Source organism: Sesamum indicum, linkage group LG9, assembly GCF_026168435.1.
Source record: "Sesamum indicum cultivar Baizhima isolate 11 linkage group LG9, ASM2616843v1, whole genome shotgun sequence".
Classification (NCBI taxonomy): domain Eukaryota; kingdom Viridiplantae; phylum Streptophyta; class Magnoliopsida; order Lamiales; family Pedaliaceae; genus Sesamum; species Sesamum indicum.
In genome coordinates this window covers 19,707,293-19,729,650 of record NC_142665.1, presented here as the reverse complement: position 1 = coordinate 19,729,650, position 22,358 = coordinate 19,707,293, and the positions used below count along the sequence as shown (strand labels likewise).

General features: G+C 36.7%; 3 protein-coding genes across 8 annotated transcripts; all 3 read left to right on the top strand.

Annotated features, from left to right (window-relative positions):
• The first annotated feature begins 790 nt into the window (after positions 1-790).
• RSW3 (Glycosyl hydrolases family 31 protein) lies at positions 791-9,308 on the top strand. Its single transcript, XM_011101371.3, has 6 exons — positions 791-2,528; positions 5,389-5,662; positions 5,740-5,875; positions 8,113-8,323; positions 8,439-8,645; positions 8,777-9,308. The coding sequence occupies exons 1-6, from the start codon at positions 939-941 to the stop codon at positions 9,143-9,145; spliced, it is 2,787 nt and encodes a 928-aa protein (XP_011099673.1). The 5' UTR covers positions 791-938; the 3' UTR covers positions 9,146-9,308.
• A 1,956-nt stretch (positions 9,309-11,264) lies between these two features.
• On the top strand, positions 11,265-14,126 carry LOC105178035 (amino acid permease 2). 4 transcript variants are annotated; one of them, XM_020699326.2, is made up of 7 exons: positions 11,265-11,423; positions 11,846-11,982; positions 12,166-12,399; positions 12,508-12,601; positions 12,704-12,918; positions 13,029-13,168; positions 13,257-14,126. In XM_020699326.2, exons 2-7 carry the CDS (start codon positions 11,847-11,849, stop codon positions 13,911-13,913), a joined length of 1,476 nt encoding a protein of 491 aa, XP_020554985.1. In that variant the 5' UTR covers positions 11,265-11,423; position 11,846; the 3' UTR covers positions 13,914-14,126. The 4 variants fall into 4 exon arrangements, with proteins under 4 accessions (XP_020554985.1, XP_011099676.1, XP_011099674.1 ...); XM_011101374.3 differs by having other exon boundaries at positions 11,268-11,423; positions 11,841-11,982; XM_011101372.3 differs by having other exon boundaries at positions 11,268-11,423; positions 11,820-11,982.
• Positions 14,127-15,289: 1,163 nt separating this feature from the next.
• Positions 15,290-22,071, top strand: LOC105178370 (cysteine protease ATG4). Of its 3 annotated transcripts, none has more exons than XM_088884661.1 (9): positions 15,290-15,429; positions 15,612-16,209; positions 16,299-16,384; positions 16,487-16,537; positions 16,643-17,022; positions 19,696-19,834; positions 21,308-21,363; positions 21,473-21,543; positions 21,634-22,071. In XM_088884661.1, the coding sequence occupies exons 2-9, from the start codon at positions 15,687-15,689 to the stop codon at positions 21,855-21,857; spliced, it is 1,530 nt and encodes a 509-aa protein (XP_088740787.1). In that variant the 5' UTR covers positions 15,290-15,429; positions 15,612-15,686; the 3' UTR covers positions 21,858-22,071. The 3 variants fall into 3 exon arrangements, with proteins under 3 accessions (XP_088740787.1, XP_088740789.1, XP_088740788.1); XM_088884662.1 differs by having other exon boundaries at positions 15,309-15,458; XM_088884663.1 differs by lacking the exons at positions 21,473-21,543; positions 21,634-22,071 and having other exon boundaries at positions 21,308-21,367.
• The last annotated feature ends 287 nt before the right edge of the window (positions 22,072-22,358 follow it).

Below are 22,358 nucleotides of genomic sequence, written 5' to 3'. Positions count from 1 at the left end.
ATAAAAGATAGGTGAAAAATATAAAATAAATACGTCAAGTTTCATATTTAAAATCGTCATTTTAAGTTATTTCTAAATTTTTTATTATTAATTATAATTAAAATTCTATAGGCCGAACAAAATAACAAATTTGCCCATTATTATTATAAATATTTTGAATATCTATACTATTAATTAAGGAGAGACTCCTCTAATAACCATCGATCTATTGACAAAATATGAATTGCTTAAAATACACTAAATTATTTTTTCTATCCCTACAAATAATCATATTTTTTAATTAATTAATTTAATCAATAATTATTTTATTCGATTATTTTTAACCAGTTATTACTTTCATCATTCTTCTTTTTTATTTGTTAATATATACAATAAAAATTTAAATTATGCACATGTATCGAGTATGTTTCAATTGCTAGTTTTTTGTTGTACGTAAGCTGTCTTTTTTGAATTTATGTATGATGAGTTTTTTTTTTTAAGCATTACATCGATTTAAACAATATACTAAACAGAGTCAACAATAAATTATAATAATTTTTCATTCAATTAATATATCAATATAATTATAAAAAAATTAAAATTAAAAATAACTCACATAAATTGAGATAAATATATACATTCGATAAAACTTAAATCCATCATCTCGAATTTGTCCGATATAAAGTGATTTAACTAAATGGATGGTGATTAATTAGGGAATTTCTGATAACTTTAGTGGTTCACGTGAGATTTGAGCAAGATTTAGGGGTTTAAAGTGAAAATTGCAAATACACTACACATCCCATCCCTGTTCTCAGTTACCAGTCTCATTTCTCACACGCCGTACTTCCAAACACTCTTTGAAATTCTTGGTCTGTTAACCATTTCTTCCCGATCACATGATTTGTCTACACTGTGAGCAGTGATCTGTTCTTCACAAGAAATTGAAACAAGAAGCAATGGGGAAACCTCTGTGCACTGTTTTGTTTCTCCTTCTATTCGTAAATTGTTGTTTTTCTTGGAAAAAAGATGAGTTCAGAAACTGCAATCAGACCCCATTCTGCAAACGCGCCCGTTCACGGAAGCCGGGCGCCTGCTCCTTGATCGCCACGGATGTCTCCGTCTCTGACGGTGATCTTGTGGCAAAACTCATTTCTAAGGAGAATAATCAAGAAAATTCTGAAAATCAAGGGAAGCCCATAAAGCCCTTGGTTATCAGAATATCGGCATATCAGGATGGAGTGATGAGGGTGAAGATTGACGAGGACCAAAGTTTAGGTCCACGAAAGAAGAGATTTGAGGTGCCGGATGTGATTGTACCTGAGTTTTTGGAAAAGAAGCTGTGGCTGCAGAGGCTGAAAGAGGAGAAAAATGAGGATGGTTCGGGTATCTTGTCTTTCGTTTATCTTTCTGACGGGTTTGAAGGAGTGATTAGGCATGACCCTTTTGAGGTATTTGTGAGGGAGAGTGGTAAAAAGGGTAAAAAGGTGTTGTCTTTGAACTCAAATGGCTTGTTTGATTTTGAACAGCTGAGGGATAAAAAAGAGGAAAATGAGGATTGGGAGGAGAGGTTTAGGAGCCACACTGATACAAGGCCCTACGGACCACAGAGTATTAGCTTTGATGTGTCGTTTTATGATGCTGATTTTGTTTATGGCATTCCAGAACACGCCACTAGTTTAGCCTTAAAGCCAACTAAAGGGCCTGGAGTTGAGGATTCTGAGCCCTATAGGCTTTTTAATCTTGATGTTTTTGAGTATATCCATGATTCTCCTTTTGGGCTCTATGGGACTGTTCCATTCATGATATCACATGGTAAGTCACGAGGGAGTTCTGGGTTTTTCTGGCTGAATGCTGCTGAAATGCAGATTGATGTTTTGGGGCCTGGCTGGAATGATGAGTTCTCTTCGGTTTTAATGTTACCTTCTGACCAGAAGAGGGTTGATACCTTGTGGATGAGTGAGGCTGGTGTGGTGGATGCATTCTTTTTTGTTGGTCCGGGGCCAAAAGATGTAGTTAAGCAGTACACTAGTGTAACAGGAGCACCAGCCTTGCCTCAGCTGTTTGCTATTGCCTACCATCAGTGTAGGTGGAATTATAGAGATGAGGAGGATGTTTTCAGCGTTGATGCGAAATTTGATGAGCATGACATTCCCTATGATGTTTTGTGGCTTGATATTGAGCATACTGATGGGAAGAGGTATTTTACATGGGACAAAATGCTATTTCCCAACCCACAAGAGATGCAGATGAAATTAGCTGCAAAAGGTAGGCATATGGTGACTATAGTTGACCCTCACATCAAGCGGGATGACTCATATTTCATTCATAAGGAGGCTTCCCAAAAAGGATACTATGTGAAGGATGCAACTGGAAAGGATTTTGATGGATGGTGCTGGCCTGGCTCTTCATCATACCTGGATATGGTGAATCCAGAGATTAGATCCTGGTGGGCTGATAAGTTCTCATACGATAATTATGTTGGTTCGACTCCATCTTTGTACATCTGGAATGACATGAATGAACCTTCTGTCTTCAATGGCCCAGAGGTAAACTCTTGATTTGGGTTCTATGGTTTTTCAGGTTATTTTCCTCACAGTTTTTGCTATAATTAGTCTATGATGGAATCTATCTGTAACAAAATTACTTCCGTGTGCTTGGTTTATTAGTTAGTGCAATTAGTGTTCATTCAGAGTTATCCACAATAGCTTAGGCCTTCATGTTTTGATAAATCAAATTTCCTCTTAACATCACTCGTATGCTACTCTATGAGATCCTATTTGGTTGTGAATCTTAAGTGCTGGTCTTCCACACACATGCTTCGATTTTCTTATATAGGAAGCCTGAACAGACTGTCAGAAGTCTGTATTGCATTTTACCTTCAAGGAAGGAAACAAACTTAGTCGTAATATAACTGGTCTAGGAAGTAGAAGTATGGATGCATTTTAGTAAGACATGCACACATTAAAGAGCTGCTTGAAGCTGGGAATTTTCAAATGCTTCTGGTGCCAAATAGGTAGAGTAATTTCTTTAGGCGGTCAAGTGACCTGCTACTATTTGAACTACTGAAAATAATCCTCATTGGTGCTAGAGCTTTCTCTGTTGTCCAGAATCTGTTTGTGTATAACTTGTGAAATAGTGTTTTAAAGTTGAATAAGGAGTTTCATCCTGGAGTTCGACGGGAGGTGACATATTTTTCTCTTTTATGGTGTTGAAAACAATAGCTAACTTTTGCATGATCTTATGATTCAATTATGGTTGCTTCACCTATCATACATTTATGTGTACATTCGTGCTTACTATTAGGCGGACACTAATAACTTTGAAATGTACACAAGAAAAAACACTCTCAGGATGTTTTTGTTGTTTTCCAACAGCAGAAAGGAAGTTACATGTAGCTGGAACGAGTTTGAGATACCTAAGTAAATTGTGTTACAATTTTATTCAGAAAGTAGCCAGGGATATCAAGTTTGCACTAAGTGTTCGTTTTGTTCAATCATCAATGAGAGGAAAGGGTAAGTGAAAGGGGGAGGGGAAATGAAAAGGCGAGGGGGAGGGGAAAGAATAATAGTGTTCCTTTGAGTTGGTTGAAATGATTGGAGGGGGTAAATCTCAAATGCTTCCCTTGTTTGTTATAAGGAAAGTAATGATTAGCCATTTCTCTTCCTTTTTTCTAGAAAATAAACAATTTAATATTATACTAAATAATTTTAAGTTACTAAAAGTTTAAAAACTTATTAATAAAAATATTCATCAAAGAACTAGATTATAAAGATTATATACAGGCGTTATTAGCGGGAGAAATTGAGGGAAATTATATGTAAAGGTAATAGAGTAAATAAATATAAAGTATGTATTTTTTGGTCTTTTCGGCCTTGTACTCTCACTTTTATGCCTATTTTGGACGGAAACAAAATTGGAATCTGGAGAGGTAACATATACTTCCAGTTCTATTTCCCCAGTGTGTGTTCTCTCCAATCAAACACCATACATATAACATATTTCAATCCAACCAAACAAGCTCTAAGAAGCTTGCAGGTTTGGATATTTATTATCATTCACTTGTGAAGTCTGGGCTTTGCACATGTTATGGGTTGTAAAAAGTTCTTAATGAAGTTGTTTCATACTGACATACAGATTTGACATGAGCTACATATAACATGTAATACAAATTTAACATCTATTTCTCTGTTCAATTGGGAGAGTGGCAATTCCTCCTCCTTGAATGAATTTTTTTAATTTATTGCGGTATCTAATGTTAACAATTTGAGATATTAGTGAAGAAAACGGAGTTGAACTACAGTTTGTTATGCAACTATTTGGCAACTACTTGTGAAACAGACCATGTTGCAGTTTCAGCTTTAGATGATAGTCCTCTATAACCTAGGATGTGCCAATCTACTTCTGCCACCCCAGACTCCCCACAAGGAGAAATATAATAATAAAGAGAAATGATGGAAGGGAGCTTTGGAACAGTGAGATATGGACATTTTAAGAACTTATAAACCAAATCTTTGGCTGTTGATTTCTGTGATAATTTGAAATCTCTATGTAAGTAGAACTTTGGGATTCACTCTACAACAAAATGGAACAGAAGAAAATGAGGGATCATAACTTTGTTATTGTTTTCTTTATTCAGAAATTCTGGGTTTTATAAATTATCATCCAGTGGTTGATGATTGTCTGCATGAAACTTGTTTAATTGATGAGACTGTAAAAAAGGGTAAGGCAATATAATTTGGTGGTGCACCAAAATGTCTCTTTAAAATTGTAGAAAATTCAAGGGCAGCTAATAGTGTACTAATTTCGTTACCAGGTTAAGCTGGTTTTGCACTGTCAAGTTCGTTATATATTTCCTTTTGACGGATTCTGAGCCTGTTCTTGGCCGTAATGCATGCATCATTCTTTTTCGCTAAGAATGTTTGATCTATACATCTTTTTTGGTCATGAAACACCATAAGATTTGGAAGTATCCTTGTTTTCTTCAAGTCCATTTCAGCCAGCACAAAAGTTGCATTGTATAGGGTAACTTGTACCAACACTGGATTTCTTGTGGTTCACCATCATATAAACTGGAATTGGTTTTAGAATCAATGGTAAACTAGTTCCAACATAAGTAATTCATTTTGATGATTATATCTTATAGATGATGAACGTGGTAACTGAACTACATCTCAAGTATCCATGGTGATATCACAAGATATTGCATTTGGTATGAGTAGCTTAGGACAAGGCTGCTGGCTTTCCAACTTTCTATAGATTTTGATACTTTTCAACTGTAACAATTGAAATTTCAATCAAAGCTTTAAAGAAATGAGTTTATTTCTGAAAAATCACGTGAATAATTTATTGTCTCCTAAAGGGAATCGTACTTCTTGGATGAAACACTCGCTCTTTTTTCTTCATCAGGTCTCAATGCCTAGAGATGCTTTACACTATGGAAATGTTGAGCATAGGGAGCTTCATAATGCCTATGGCTACTACTTCCACATGGCTACAGCTGATGGGCTTGTTAAGCGAGGTGACGGAAAAGACAGACCTTTTGTTTTGTCAAGAGCCTTTTTCCCTGGGAGTCAAAGATATGGAGCAGTTTGGACAGGAGACAACTCAGCTGAATGGGACCACTTAAGGGTTTCAGTTCCCATGATCCTGACACTCGGTTTAACAGGGATCTCATTCTCTGGTTAGTAAAATTGCCCTGTTAGTATCTTAATGGGTATGAATGGCTACAATTCCAATAATCTGGCATTTACTTCACAGGTGCGGATGTTGGTGGATTTTTTGGTAATCCTGATACTGAGTTGTTGGTTCGCTGGTATCAGCTGGGTGCCTATTATCCCTTCTTTAGAGCACATGCTCATCATGACACCAAACGACGTGAACCTTGGTTGTTTGGGTATGATATTCTCTTTATTTTAACTATAAGACTTGATGCTGCTTGAGGGGAAAATGTGATGGACTGTGTTTGTGTGTGCTGCTGTGTGCGTGTGTATACTGTTTCCAGTAATGTTTGATACTATTGATTGATTTACAAAGAAATACTAGTCACCAGGATTAAATGCATGTCTAGTACGGTTAGTTTACACGACTCAGCTAAAAATGCTCACCTTGTATTTTGGCTTGGTTTATGTATTAAGAGAAGATAACCTACAACTGCATATTTTTCTATCTCATACCTAGTATTTGTCTTATATAGTTAGTCAAAATGGCCGAATCCTAGCATTGCTGATTCTATTGGTTCTCATTTCTAGTCGTTTTTGTCATGATGTTAGCCAAATAATACTTGGTGTTGCTTATATGTACCAAAATTAATTTTCTATCCATTTGTTTTAGAGCAATATATATGCTCATTCTATATTTTGTAATTCTTAATTTTCTGACAATTATTACTCAGCAAATATCTTACTGAGTTTCAATCTTTTCGGGGTGTAAGGCTCTTCGGTCATTTACAGGGAGTTTGAGGGAATTATTATCATTTATATATTTTGGACACATAATTGCATATTCTGTGGAATATTTTTCTGCCCTTTGTTATTGGTGGCCTCGAACTTGTAACATTTCATGTAAGATTACTATTTCCTAAGGCTTCAACTATAATAAACTTTTATTGAGTTTCTCATAAAGACATGAGTAGGCCCTATAAATAATTTGACCATTTTCTTTGTAAATGAACATTTTGTAAAATCTGTTATCACTTTTCCTGTTGGGAAATCAGTAAGGACAGGTTTCAGAGTCTCAAACTCCTGGGTTTGGTTGACTTTAAATTTACTGAATATGGTTCTTTCAGTCATGGCCCCACTTGGTATAGCCTCCACTCACTAGATTTTCTTTGTGCAAGTCTCTCTCATATTGGTCAAAGTGTAAATATGGTTGCCAGGAAAGTATAGATTTTGTTGCATATACTGTTTGCAATGATGAATGGGGGAGTGGGGAAAGATTGGCTGTACTGGAGAGATGGCCTGAGAAAGTGGGTTTGAAGATGGGAGTTTCTGAGAAATGCACTAGGAATGTGATGAATGTTTTTAGGTAATCTCAGGGAGTATCTTTTAAATTAGTGGTGTTGCATCCAGTTTCTTAATATATAAATTTATTTTTAGTTCACGTAATCAATTAAATGTGCGTAAACATATAGATTAAAACTTAATGTTTAAGATTTCTTAATAATATTTCTGGAAAAAGGGTTTTGAACAAGTGGGATATGCTTGGTTTTGTTTTTGGGTCAGAGTAAAACCCAAAATAAAATGGAATATAAATGCAGTGAAGGGTTACTTGTCTACTGTACCTTATCGTATACATTATACACCACCTTTACTCAATGGTTTGAAGGAAAATTGTTTAGGAAAAAGGGTGTATCCAATTATCCTGCAATCTAAATGAACCAAAATGCAAGAAAGAGGCTTTCCTAAGCTTTCTATCTCTCCTTCTGGCAACCAAACACTGGTTTAGGAAAGAATTGCAAGATGAAGGACAAGGAATCCTCATCTGACTCCTGTGTGAGTAAATATGTGATATCCAAAAGAGGAAAGAAAAGCCATGAAAGAAATAAGGAGTGAGAAAGATGATGTTTCAAAAAGTTTACTCACTCTTGGCCCAAATTCACATCGAAGAATTCAGCATGAGATGTGGCCGGCCAAAAGCTAAACATGAGCCGATTGCAAATATATGGAAGTGTAGGAAGAGAGTATGTGTACTGTTGATGTGCCAACACTGCACATGACTCAATTGTCAAGGGACCAAATCTTCTGATAACTAAATTGGTGTTTGTCAGCTTGTTAAAGCCTTACCTTTACAAGGGCCATTGAATCCAAAATTTGAATAATTCTTTGGAAAGGAAAGAGAACTCGTGGGTAGACAGCTTATAGAGAAGGAAGTAGGTCAATTTACATGCACGCAGTTAATTTTGTGTTCTTTCTTTTTCGTTCTTTACTTTTGTGTTGCCGTATATGTCAACTGTTGTCTTGTTATCGTTTTGCATTTTGTGTTCGTCATTTTTCTCTTTAGTTTTTTCGAGTGAATCATTTAGGATTTCCTATTTCCTGAAAGGCACTTCAACAACTAGAACTGTAGTTCTAACTGACATTCATTTTCAATTGAATCTGCAACCTGTCAACAAATTTTTTCCTTTTCTTACAGGGAACGCAATACAGAAGTTATTAAGGAAGCCATACATGTACGCTATATGTTGCTTCCTTACTTTTACACATTATTCAGAGAGGCGAATGCCAGTGGTGTTCCCGTCGCTCGTCCTCTTTGGATGGAATTTCCTGCTGATGAGAAAACATTCAACAACGATGAGGCATTTATGGTTGGAAACAGTCTTTTGGTACAAGGAATATACACTCAGGTCCCATTCTAAGACGACTCTTGCTACTTCTTAACCCTTGTATTGCTGTTTCTCTTTCTTGAGTCATCTCTGCTAATTTTCTATCTCCACTAAATGGACCTGAAAATTTCAACAGCGAGCCAAACACGTGTCTGTGTATCTTCCTGGAGATCAATCTTGGTATGACATGAAAACTGGAACTGCTTACAAGGGAGGAGCAACTCATAAGTTGGAAGTTTCGGACGATAGCATACCTGCTTTCCAACGGGCTGGTACCATCATACCAAGAAAAGACAGATTTCGACGAAGCTCCACACAAATGGAAAACGATCCTTACACTCTGGTATGCCTTAAACATTCTAGTCGACCCCTCTTCTTAAGTTGTTTGGAAATGCAGGATACAATCTCTCTCTCTTAAAATTCTAGGTTAACATTGATCGCGTTTTATTCATTTCCGTTTCCCGTGCCTGGTAGGTAATAGCTCTCAATAGTTCCAAAGCTGCTGAAGGCGAGCTCTATGTTGATGATGGGAAGAGCTTTCAATTCCAGAAAGGCGCATATATACACCGACGTTTCACATTTTCAAACGGGAAGCTTACGTCTTCGAACTTGGCCCCTGCAACAGCTGCCCTCAGCAAATTTACCTCAGACTGCACTGTTGAGAGAATCATACTCTTAGGTCTGTCTCCTGAACCAAAGACTGCCTCTGTCGAACCAGGTAACGAGAAGGTAGATATTGAGTTGGGGCCACTTGTGCTTCGAGAAGGGAAGGGCCAATCTGTTCTGACGATCCGCAAGCCTAATGTGCGAATTTCAGATGATTGGACAATCAAAGTTTTGTGAGAACTGCTTAGAGAGAGTGGCACTCGCCTTGGATCATAGGATCTTGTCAATGAGGAACGTGTCCGATTTGATTAGACACTAGAATAATCTAGCTGTGTAACTGTTCTTTTACAGAATCCAATATGGGAATATTGATCGGCCAGGATTATTCCGCGTTCGATAATTGTGTTTGTTTCTTTCCTGGATCGTCATTTTCTCAGGACTGCATTTGGATGGAAGGATCTGCAGAAAGAATTCGAATGACTTACACTGAACGATTTTGGAATTCACCACCGTGACTTCAACATTTCAAAATGAGAGTTTGATGATTATAATTTCAACATAACATGAGATCATCTAAATAGAATTATTAACTTCTTCGATTCCAAATCTTTACGTTCAAATTTATCCATCCAAATACGTATCTGAAACGACTTTTCAAGAAATGGCATAGATTTCTGCAGAAACATCTCCAAATCTGCTTCAATTTTATTTTTCAGTGAAGAAGGAGATATATTAATTTTCAAAAAAATAAAATATAAAAACAATCATTTAAATAGGGGCATGCAGTGAAGAAATTTAATAATGATTAGAAGAGAGAATCTGGTTCTGGGGAGAATGATAGGTTATGATGCAACTATCAATGGCTCTTATCATCATTATTATTATATTAAAAAATAACACATTCTTTCTGGTGCAGTGTTTCCCAAATTGGATGGTCATTGCTGCTCCTCTATACTTTGGTCTATATTTATATCCTAAATATTTATACTATTATAAAAAAAAAATTACTTTAACATTGCTGCACCAATTTTTTATAATTCCTAAAATTTCCTTTAATTAATAAAATAAATTAACTTATTCAACTTTCTAAATCATTAACTTAATTATTTAATTAATATGATGCAGAAAATTAAATTTGTTGGGTAGGGGTAGGGGTAGGGGTAGGGGTAGGGTATGATTAAAACTGGAGCTGGGAGTAGGGTATGGGGACATGAGGGAAGTTTAGAGAGCCAACACCATTGAAAGTGGGAGCTCTCTTTCTTTCATGGTTTTGACTATATTCCTAACTCACTAGTGCTCTTGGGAATATCTACCTCATCATCCCTCTTTCATACTTTGCCTAAAAATCTCCTTACACCTAATAGTTTCCTTTTGTTTTTGGGACACATACTCCTTATAATTCATCATTACATCAATTCTATTAATAAATTCGTATTAAGTGAAAAATATTCGTTATAATAAACTCACATCAAATAAAGTAAAATATTTATACGACTGATGAGACTCAAATTCATTAAATCAAATTTATTGATGAGATTTCAGCCATAATCACTAAATTATATTATTGATGTTACGTCTGATAGTTGTTCACCACTTTTTCCACCTAAATTATTTATTTTAAGGAGAAAAAAAATAGAATGCATGTGAACCTCCAATATTTCAACTGATCAGCACTTGGTCAAATCATGCAAGATACAACCCTATGTCCCATCAGAATCAAACTTATATTTACAACAATATTTGCTCCTAATTTGATATATAAATGCATATTTACAACAATATTTAATAAAAAATTATGATTAATGAATGATAATAGATGCTCCAATCAAACATTTTGTTGTTTATTTTATTGATCACTAATAAGTCAGTATTTATGTTACTAATGAATTAAATAAAAATAATTCCTTATTAATTATCTATTGATAAAAAGTCAAGTCCACTGATCAATACATAAATAAAAATAAAAAAAAATAACATGTATACAATTGAATCATAATATATATAAATTATGTTATGATTTTCTGAATTTTCTGTGCCATACATAGTGCTTAAAAGTGATCTTTGTCCCCATACTCCTAATTCCCAACCAATAATCACCAGTCAATTGCCTTTGCAACCTGATTCTTGACCTTAATGAAAATGTCCAAAACATTACATTATTAATCATTAACAAATCCAAAGCTGTGGAACATGAAGCATCTATGCTGTCTCTACATCAATGGAAACCAAGCTTACACGTTATACAATGCTGTACAAAGGCAACCTTTTCACAAGATATATTATTAAGATACATATATACTAATCATATTACAACAACTTATACTTAGTGGCTGCTACCTTAATCAACTTGTCTACCCTTCATTTCTTTCTCTATATAAGCATCAGAACCCACGGCTGAAAGAGTGTGCAGCAGTTGCTTTCTCATCCCCATTGTGTCAAATAAAAGTCCCTCTTTGTATATAGTGTTTGTTGAGGGAGGTAGATTGTAAGAGGCTTCCAAGTAATAAGTATCAAGGTACAGATTTTAAATTTATTACATTCTAAGTAATATTTATGTATTTTTCAAGAATTTGAACGTGCGATTTTGACATATTAGAGCAACGGTATGTGTCGGTCTTTGTCGACGTGCATGTTAGTGATAGGGAAATGGTCTTGACTTTCTTGATTGGATTCTTGAAATTGGAATTGTCCCTTCATTTTACCATTGGGGCCTTAGTTCACATGGCTTTCCTATTATAGCTCTTAGGAGTTGGTTATAAATTCACTTCATATCTTCCTTACTTTGCCACCATACATACATGTACTCGTAGTTGTTTCTGTTCTTCGTTGTATTGTCCAATATTTGTCATTTGATTTTGACTTACATTGAGACAATTACACTGATCAGTGTGAAATATTTGATATCCACAAGTGTGCTGTACTTTGGTTGAAGTTCAGGATGGGTGAGAGCACTGCCACCACCAACCACCACCACCACCACCACCACGGCAGCCAAGTGTTTGATGTTTCAGTCAATGTGCCACCCCATTTTTGCTCCAAAGTTGTCGATGATGATGGCCGCCCCCAGAGAACCGGTACGTATATTCACAAGCTGTAAGAACAAGTTTACAGATTGTCCGAACTGTCTGTCTTTCTAACATAGTTAGCCCGGACATGTTTGTGGCATGTGCGCGTGAAAGATGTACATTAGAGCTGGTGTTGCATAGAATTCTCTCATGATCAATGTTGGTTGACTCTTGTAATTGGTGCTTGTCTAGGGACTGTTTGGACTGCCAGTGCGCACATAATAACGGCGGTGATTGGCTCAGGAGTTCTCTCCTTGGCTTGGGCTATAGCTCAGCTGGGATGGATTGCTGGCCCTACTGTCATGTTCATGTTCTCCTTTGTGATTTATTATACCTCAACCCTCTTAGCTGACTGTTACCGCTCCGGTGATTCGTTGTTTGGCAAAAGAAACTATACGTACATGGATGCCGTCCGGTCCAATCTTGGTACAGTATTTTCACTTAAATTTAGACAAAACATAATCAAAACCACTTGGGAGATTGAGAACAAGTAGTTTTCCTTTTCCTAATGTAGTGCACTCTGATTCACAACAGGTGGATCTAAAGTAAAAATTTGTGGGATAATTCAATATCTGAATCTTTTCGGAGTGGCCATCGGTTACACCATTGCAGCATCTATAAGCATGATGTAAGTGTGTGTGTTTTTTCACTTCTATAAAACTTCATGTTTTCAATGTTTTTGATCGGAGATCTTTGCGCGGATGATGATTGTGGCGAAAAAATTGAACAGGGCTATCAAAAGATCGAACTGTTTCCACGCGAGTGGAGAGAAAGATCCGTGTCATATGTCGAGCAATCCATACATGATAGCCTTTGGAATTACACAGATCCTGTTTTCTCAGATTCCTGACTTTGATCAGATATGGTGGCTGTCTATTGTTGCTGCTGTCATGTCCTTCACTTACTCGTCTATCGGCTTAGGCCTTGGCATCGCTAAAGTAGCAGGTCTGACATAGTATACTTCAAATTCTTTCACATTGAAATGTAATGATTCTTGCAGTTTCATGAATAAAAGCCACTGAATTAACATGCTTTTACTATGTTATGATCACCAGCTACTGGGACCTTCAAGGGCAGTCTCACAGGAATCAGCATTGGAACAGTGACTGAAACTCAAAAAATATGGAGGAGTTTCCAAGCTCTTGGGGACATAGCTTTTGCGTACTCGTTCTCCATCATCCTTATCGAGATTCAGGTACATGAACACGTGTATATTCCCTCAAATGTTCTTGAGGATCGTACAAAAAACTTTAGGACAACACTTACATTGTGTCTACAAACAGGACACCATCAAATCCCCACCGTCAGAGGCGAAAACAATGAAGAAAGCCACCATGATAAGCACAATAGTGACTACCGCTTTCTACATGCTCTGTGGCTGTATGGGGTATGCAGCATTCGGGGATCTTGCACCGGGCAACCTCCTAACCGGATTCGGCTTCTACAACCCGTTCTGGCTTCTTGACATTGCTAACGCAGCCATCGTTATCCATTTAGTCGGGGCATACCAAGTCTACTGCCAGCCACTCTTCGCATTCGTTGAGAAACACGCAGCTGCAAGGTGGCCAGACAGTGGATTCATCACCAAAGAGATCAGCATCCGCATTCCCTGCCTGCAGCAGCCGTATAACCTCAACATGTTCCGTCTAGTGTGGAGGAGTGTGTTTGTGGTGCTGACGACCGTCATATCGATGCTGCTACCGTTCTTCAACGACATTGTGGGAATTCTTGGAGCATTCGGGTTCTGGCCTTTGACGGTGTACTTCCCTGTAGAGATGTACATTGCACAGAAGAGGATAGCTAGGTGGAGCACAAGATGGATTTGCCTGCAGATGCTGAGCTTTGCATGTTTGGCGATTTCGATTGCTGCAGCTGCTGGCTCTGTTGCGGGCGTGGTGCTCGATCTCAAGGTTTACAGGCCATTCAAGACTAGCTACTGAGCGACTATAAGTTGTACATGAGATTGGTGGTTGGTGTTGATGAGTAATGTTTGTGTTTGTTAACTGTTTGTTGTTTCTGTGCAATGTTTAGTAGCCTTGTTAATGTAAAGAAGGCACGACTTTTTCTTGTTCTTGTTCTTTTTGGCTTTGCAAGGAAGGCTAAATGTGTATGTTAATTTTTATGGGTTGCTATAGCAAAAATTGTTCTTGAAAGGAGCTATGTTGGATGAACGGCTTGGATTTGATAGAGAAATTTTGAAAAATAATTTTAAATATTTAAAATTTATCAAATATATTAAAAATTTAAAATTCTTAACTTGAAATCAGTGAACCCACAATATTAAAAATGAAGTCATAAGCCCACATAATATAACTCTATGTTATGTCCCAAAATAGAACATTATTATGTTTGAACCTTCAAGGACTCTTGTTGTTCTAATGTTTAAATTCTACATATGTTTTTCAATCATTTCTTCAAATAGCATAAATTGTAAGCAATTATTTTTCATTTTGAATTACACTACATTTGTGTTTGCCTTAGAATATTTGGGAATAAATTTTTTCTTAGACTTTTAGTTTATACACTTCCGCAAAGCACGCGTTAAATACACTGTGTGTCGAGTTTTAACCAATATTAAGATTAACTAATCATAAAAAAGGTTACTCGAAAGCATGCAGTGGACCGGGCCGTCTGAAGACCTACCTAGTATTATTCTTGGTAGTCGGGGCCTTGAAGGTTGAAATGGGCCCATGTTAGGTCTTTCCAACTGATGGGTTGGTCGATAGTTGGACCAAGCTTGGTCTTGGGTCGAGTCGATCGTTGTTATCATTACTCAAGATTTGCCCCATCCCAATCAAGTTTGGGTTGAATCAACCTGCCACTATTTGATAACAATTCAATTTTCGTCCGATCTAATCTACTGCGCACCTCGAGTGTTATTCATATAGAATGTTTTTCCTCTTCAATGCTGAAAATTTGCTACGACTATTAAGATTCGCATCGACCATCGCTTTAATTAGACTTACAATCAGGGTTTTGCAGCAAATGTGGCAGCATCCTACTTATTTATATATTCTTTTTTATATATAGAATATTAAGCTGTCGATAATTGTTATTGTTTTTTTATGATTTTTATTATTATTTGATGGATATGATTCGATAAATTATTTTATATATTAAATATTGAATAAATAAATTAATAAGTTTAATTAAAAAAAGTGCTTAATTGCAAACATACATTCAAATTTACCATTTTAAACAAATTGTCCAAAATTATTAAAATGTATTTTTTGAAAAAAATAAATAGAAAAAATAAGTAAGTAAATTAGAGGGTTGATAAAAAAAGTCAAATCCCTAAATAGTCCCCAAAGTTGAGACAAATGAAGTGTAAAACGTGCCAATTATACGCAACCCCCAGCTATTATTGCACAACAGAATTCCTCCATCTAGCTACATTCCCCCAATCCACCGGACTCTCTGGTTCACTCTGCATTTTCGACGGCGTCAGCATCTCTTGTGAGCTAATTCACCCTCTCTGGATTTATGTTCGTTCCATCTGTAATTCTGCGAATATCAGTATCGATTTTCGTGCAATCGGACGATAAACAAAGCCTAGTGATTGAATTGCTTTTGATTCTTAATAATGTCGGCAATTTTCTTCTGTTTTTAGTTAAAGTTTTCGTTTTTGTTTGCCCCAGGGAAGTTAATGTTTTTGAGGCTGTTTTTCATGTGGGGGCACCGCTTATTCAGTCACAGGCTTTTATGATTAGTGGATGAAGGGTTTTCTGGGGAGGAGCAGTGATCCCATTTATAGTTCCTGCAAGAAAGATTCAACTTGTAGTTATAACCAGGAAAAGTGTCTGGGTTCTGTCTCATCTGAGGCAGGACCAAGTGTTAGCAGTAGCAAGAATCAAAAGTCTGTAATTTGGTGGGGAATCAGGTCACCGGGTTTATCAATATTTGAGAACTTGAATAAGAATTGTGAAAAAAGTGATACCAGGAATTGCAGCAATAATAGAAGTGCTAAGAAAAAGTTGGCAAGTGGGAAAAACTATTATGAGGGGTGGAGAGCAGCAGTGAGGAGAGTGATGATGAACGGTGGAACAATGAGGAGAATATTAGGGTTTAATAGAACTGGAGTTTCTGTTTCGAAGAGCGATATTTGGCTTTTGGGTATTTGCTATCGGGTTGCTCAGGAAGGCGATGATGCAAATTCCTTAGATCCCATGCAAAGTGAGGGTTTTGCCGCATTCGTTGAGGATTTCTCATCACGGCTTTTGTTCACATACCGAAAAGGTATTCCATTTACATATGTGTGGTGACAAATGTCCCTCGGGAATGAGGATGAGGGTAATCTAGATTATGATGCTTTGTCGCTTTCACAGGGTTTTCGCCTATTGGAGATACAAAGTACACCAGTGATGTTTATTGGGGTTGCATGCTACGCAGCAGCCAGATGCTTGTTGCTCAGGCAAAACACATGCTCCTTTTTTTTTTTAATTTTATATATATCTTGGCTTTTGGACAGATGCCATTCAATGAGATGTACTGATTTCTTTCCTCTATGCAACAGGCATTTCTGTTTCATAAATTGGGAAGATCTTGGAGGAAATCTCCTGACAAGGTATAGAAAATTAATGCAGAACTTGATCGTCATGCATTGTGATTTTGAATACTTATTTTGGCAGTATCTACTATGTTCATATTGTTTTTTTTTCTAATTATGCAGCAACTAGACCCAAGTTACTTAGAGATCTTGCATCTTTTTGGGGATGACGAAGACTCACCCTGCTCTATACACAATCTTCTCCAAGCTGGAGGCACTTATGGCCTTGCTCCAGGTTCATGGGTAGGTCCATATGCCATGTGCCGCACCTGGGAAAGTTTGGTGCGTAATAAAAGGGAGGAGATTGGTAATGGAATCTTGTCCTCAATGATAGCTGTATATGTGGTTTCTGGTGATGACGATGGGGAAAGAGGTGGAGCTCCTGTTCTTTGTATTGAGGATATAGCCAGACTCTGTTCTAAGTGCAGTGGAGGCCAATGTGACTGGGCTCCTATTTTATTGATGGTTCCTTTGGTTCTAGGACTGGAGAAAATCAACCCAAGGTACGGTGTTATTGCAGAACTTATTCATCAAAGTCAAACTTCCTCTTTTTTTGTTGGAATCAGCCAAGTTGCCAATCATCATGCGTCTTCTTTGTGGTTAAGGGATGAGCTGCTACATGTTGCCTGCTTGATATGTGGATATTTGAGTTGTTTTGGAGCTATATAAGGAAAAATTGAGACTACTGAAACTTAATGGATTATGTTTTCTTATTAAAGGAGTATATTCTACATATATGGGAGATAGAATGATCATCCATCATGGAATAGGTAAAAATAATTTGGTCTAAGTACTTTCTTTTTTCCAGTCTCAAACTTGAGATTAGACTTATCCGACAAGTAGATGTGTGCTATCGTTGTGTCGTTTGCAAGATCATTTTTGAAGATGCTAGTAGATGACTTCTTATTGCAGTTTATTTGCTGCAGCCTGTTAAATCTTTATATGCCAACTGGTGGTAGTTGTGTATATATAGGGCATTTGATCTACTTAGATGGAGGCTCCATAATGTGATGAGTGCGATATTAAGCTTTTCCGCTGTATCAACCTTGTAATTGCTCAGCACAAGTACAAGTCCTAGCTAAGATGAAATATAGGTGATCCATAGAAAATTAACCGTCCTAGAGTGAAAGTAGGAAATTCATATTGTATTCTATTTAATAAGCCAGCCAAATTATTCCATTCAGCACTTTCACATCTTGTTATGAAAGATGGAAAAATATGTAGACAATAAGACTGATTTTTCATGCAGTGACCACTAGGGCAATATTCTATGTTACACATGGTGTGTATGTTAAACAATATAAAAGATAAATAGGGATTTCGTATAGAAAATCCAATCTGCCAAACACCCACAAACAAACCCCTGCCCACCAAAATTTTGGCCCCTCCTCAAACAGCTACTCACGAATCCCTGCCATATATATGTGTATGTATATGTGATGGGCCTATACAACAGCCTCTACTCCATTGCACTCAGAAAAAACGGCATTTGTCAAAATTGGGTCATCTCGTAGCATCTACACCCAATAGATAATAGATATCCAGAAATAGTATAGCTGATTGGAATTAGGATTTCAATACTTCATGCAGATGCAGTAAACTAATAGCAAACAAACTAATCCACAGTTCTAAAATAACTGCCATCTAATCTAACCAGGTCTAGTATCAAAGATCACTATTACTATGTCCATCCAACGCTAACAAAGAACATATTAACTGAACATGTGCCAAAGCAGACATAGGTTGCATGAACATCATGCTAATGCTATTTTGTCTAACTTCCGACCAAACTTGTTAGGCTGACCCTTGTAATCCTTTCCTATAGTATTTGATGCATTAATTGAATTATTTAAAAAAAGAAGGAAGTAGGTTTCATGAGGTTGACACTTATTGATGTCGCTTTGAATCCTTTATCAGTTTGTTGCCGCAATCTTTTACTCCCCCCCCCCCCCCCAACCCCCCAATAAGTGTGCTGTTGCATTATTCTTAACATTAAAATTTTCACATACAAACAAAAATCCAGCCAAGACATTCATTCTGGTGAATGCATCTTGTATTGCTTTATACTAATTGGCCACTAGTAATAAAACCTCAAATTAGGAAGAATGGTTGGGCATATAACTAACTACTGGATTAAACCTATTTGTTCATCTGAAAGATACTTTGAATGACACAAAAAAAAATAGTTGCATGAAAAATGGTTATAAAGTACATATATTAATGATAACTGCGTGGCTGCTTCAGCAAGTTGCTAAGAATAATGTGGTAGCAATACTGTTCCACATTCCTATTTGTTCTTTAACTTATCTCCTGGAGTGCTATGGTTGGGGGGAGGGTGTGACGGTGTGTGAGTGTGTAGGGGGCATAGGAAAGATATGATTAATTGTTTGCCCATGTTGTATAGATGTTAAACAAATACTTGTTGGGATGAATCTTAGCTTGACATGCAGGTAGTAAATTTCCGCAGCAAGTATTGTTAGTTAATTGATGAAGAACTGAAGTAAGACTAGCATGCCTATGGTAGTAATTGTTTGCATCTCATTTCTGAGATAGTCTATCTCTAAGATAAAGGTGAGATAAAAATACTTCGGAGAAATGAGAATTGTTTTGGAAATGTTTTTGGATGTAAGGTAAAGGTATAATGATTATAGTTAATGTGATGTGTAAAAATGTGTAGGATGAGAGATAAAAATGTAATGATTACAGTTTGATTTGATGTGCCGTCAGTTTATGGGATAGGAGAAAATGCAAAAGACTTTTGGAGGGAGTTTTTCTATAAATTGGGAGATTTTTTCCATAAACTTACAAACAAACACTTCAAGGAAAAAACATTTGCTGAGTTGGAATTCTGGATAAAAAAATTCCAGAAGCAATGCGCCCTATGGCTCTAATTCAGGAAACTCACTAAAAAATAAATACATGAATGAATAGTGATTCACTACTTGTAATTTAAGATATGGAGAGAGATGTTCTCAAGGTTTCTTGAATTTCCTGCAACTGCATCATAGTTCCTAGCAAAGGAGTTGTACCAATCACTGATGTTTATCATATTTATTATATTAGATTCCCTGGATTCCGGAATATTTATTTCCACATGCACTTTAATTCCCAAAGTACAGACACAAAAATGATCACAGTTGTCCTTAATGTGTATGCTCGTCTGATGTTTGCAACAGGTATCTTCCACTTCTTAGTGCTACATTCACATTTCCACAAAGCCTAGGTCTTTTGGGTGGAAAACCAGGTGCTTCAACATACATAGTTGGAGTGCAAGATGAAAAGGCCTTCTATCTGGATCCACATGATGTTCAGCAGGTTCATATAATTAGAGTCTCTCAATGTCATATTTCTTAAGATCAAAGGGTCCAACTTTTCCGTTGCTCGTTTGATCAAGTACATCATGGCCGATTCCAAATTATTCTGGAAGCACTCACTTTTGCTGTTTTCTAAGAATTCACTAGCATATAATCGTTGTACATTATGTTACCTTTATCACACTGATCCCAAGTCTGCAACATGTTTCTGTAAATATAAGATGCTGTGGAGATCATGACTGTTCAAATAGTGTTGGCTCAATAACTTTAGGGGACTGGGAATGTGACCATAGCTTCTATTTCTGTTTATTCCTTGGTTGTGAAGTGTCAGGTGCTATGCCCGAGCTTTCAGTTATTTGCTGGTTTTTCTCCCTATTGGTTGGTGTTAGGATCATATTTTCCTGATAAACTGATTAGGTACACGAAGGATAATATTAACAGTGCAGTAGTGCAGATTATTTACATTATTGCCATGCTTCCTTTAATAGTCACTGAAAACACCACATATCTGGTGTATCTCATGTTTGATTTCATCACCACATATTTGGTATATCCCACATTTGATTATTTTTGAGTGGTCTAAAGTTTCAAGTACATGTCTTTGGCTTGATGCTTTAGACTCATTATATTATTGAATCTTCACGAGTTTGTTGAGTGATTGTCTACGGAATTTATTTCGTCATTGCCTTCTTGGTCACCATATCTTCATTATTTCTTGGAGTTTGATTAGATAAGCCATTCTTAGTATGATGGCTATTTAAAGTATGTTCCCCTACCTGATAACGTGATGAGACAATTGAACTTTGTAGCTTTATGGGAGCATGTGGATCAAGGAATTGATTGGTGGGTTCTAAAAGGCTGTGAATGATGGACCTAATTCGGTTTGACTAAGACTGAAGTATCTTGTAGACTGAATTTAGAGAAGGGAGGAGACCTATTACAAGAAGATTGGACAATGTTGACAACCCTGTGTTTAGCACTATTATTGTGCTTTTTCTTGATACCAATTACCTTGGATGACAATCTTATGGAGTGATGCCATGCTACGGGTTAGACAAAATTAGATGACCAAGATACTAGAAACTTTTTGTTCCCAAAAATACCTAATTGATTTTAGTCAATACATCCGAAGTCAGGTTGTTTATCAAGCTATGCCCATATCCTATTGTACTTATGAAGTCTGACTAGATATGGTAACTCTTGCCCTGTAAAGTCACAATTAAACATTGCTATGCTTTGAGCATGATCTCAATGATCTCTCACAATATTTTGTCATGCTCATAAGTCATAGCCTTTTGTTTTCATATTGTACCGGAACTTCTAGTTGTGTTTTTATCTTTTCGTCGCATTCACAGTCATGAGCTTTAGTTAGTTATTGCTCGTCTGTCCACTTGTTATTTTCTTTTTGTGCTTGTTGAAGATCTCGTGATGATTCCTCCTGCAGTATGCACCCTCATTGTTTGTTCAACTGCAGGTAGCTCAAGTTAAAATGGATGATTTAGATGCCGATACATCGTCCTACCACTGCAAGTAAGTTAATCCCATAAACTAAATTTTTCCTTCCTAAAATTCTGGTTGATGTTAATTCTCTAGTACTAAAACACTTACATAATACAACATCTTGGGACTTGACCTGCAGTGTTGTGAGACATATGCCTCTGGAATCGATTGATTCATCCTTGGCGATCGGATTTTATTGCAGGAACAAGAGTATGCTTACTTTCTATTTCATTCTTTTCATTTTATTTCTCCTCATCAATATTTTCAACCTTGGAATCTCATTCATCAATTTTGTGTCAGGTGATTTCGATGATTTTTGTTCACGTGCATCAGAGTTGATCGACCAATCAAATGGTGCTCCACTATTTACAATCGCTGAGTCCCGTAGTAACCCAAACCCTGCCAGTTACCGCAGCACAGCAAAAGATGATGCCATCTGCACCCAAGATTTTGAACCCGTAGACAAGCTGCCCACCAGTGGATCAGAGAATTTCACACAGGACGACGAGTGGCAACTTCTTTGACCCTGAAATGTGAATTTCGAAACTCATATAAGTATAACCTTCTAGGCTGTAATTTGTATTGTGCATCCAACCATAGTATCTATTTGAAACCAGTAATTGGTGTGCTTTTTCTCCATTCTCTGTTGATTGAACCTGGATAGATAACATTATTTTTAGGTTGGATCCCTTTTCCATCTCGATTTCATATTTGTGAATAAATCTTCATTTGAAACAATGATGACTGTGGAGGTGTGGATAATTAGGTATGAGAAAAGCACTATTCTAACATTATAAATCCAGTAGTTTTTAGAACATCAGTGGCTTTATTAAGTTTTTGAGAAAATGATTTTGAACTCTGCTTCCTGCTATCTACTTCAATAAAAAAGGATTTAGGGTTGGGTTTGAGATTTAATTTTTGAATTGGGGCAAGTTCAGTGTAGGTCTTGGGTTTTGGCTCGAACCTCCATCAATTTGTCCTGAATAATACACACACACACACACACATATATATATATATATATA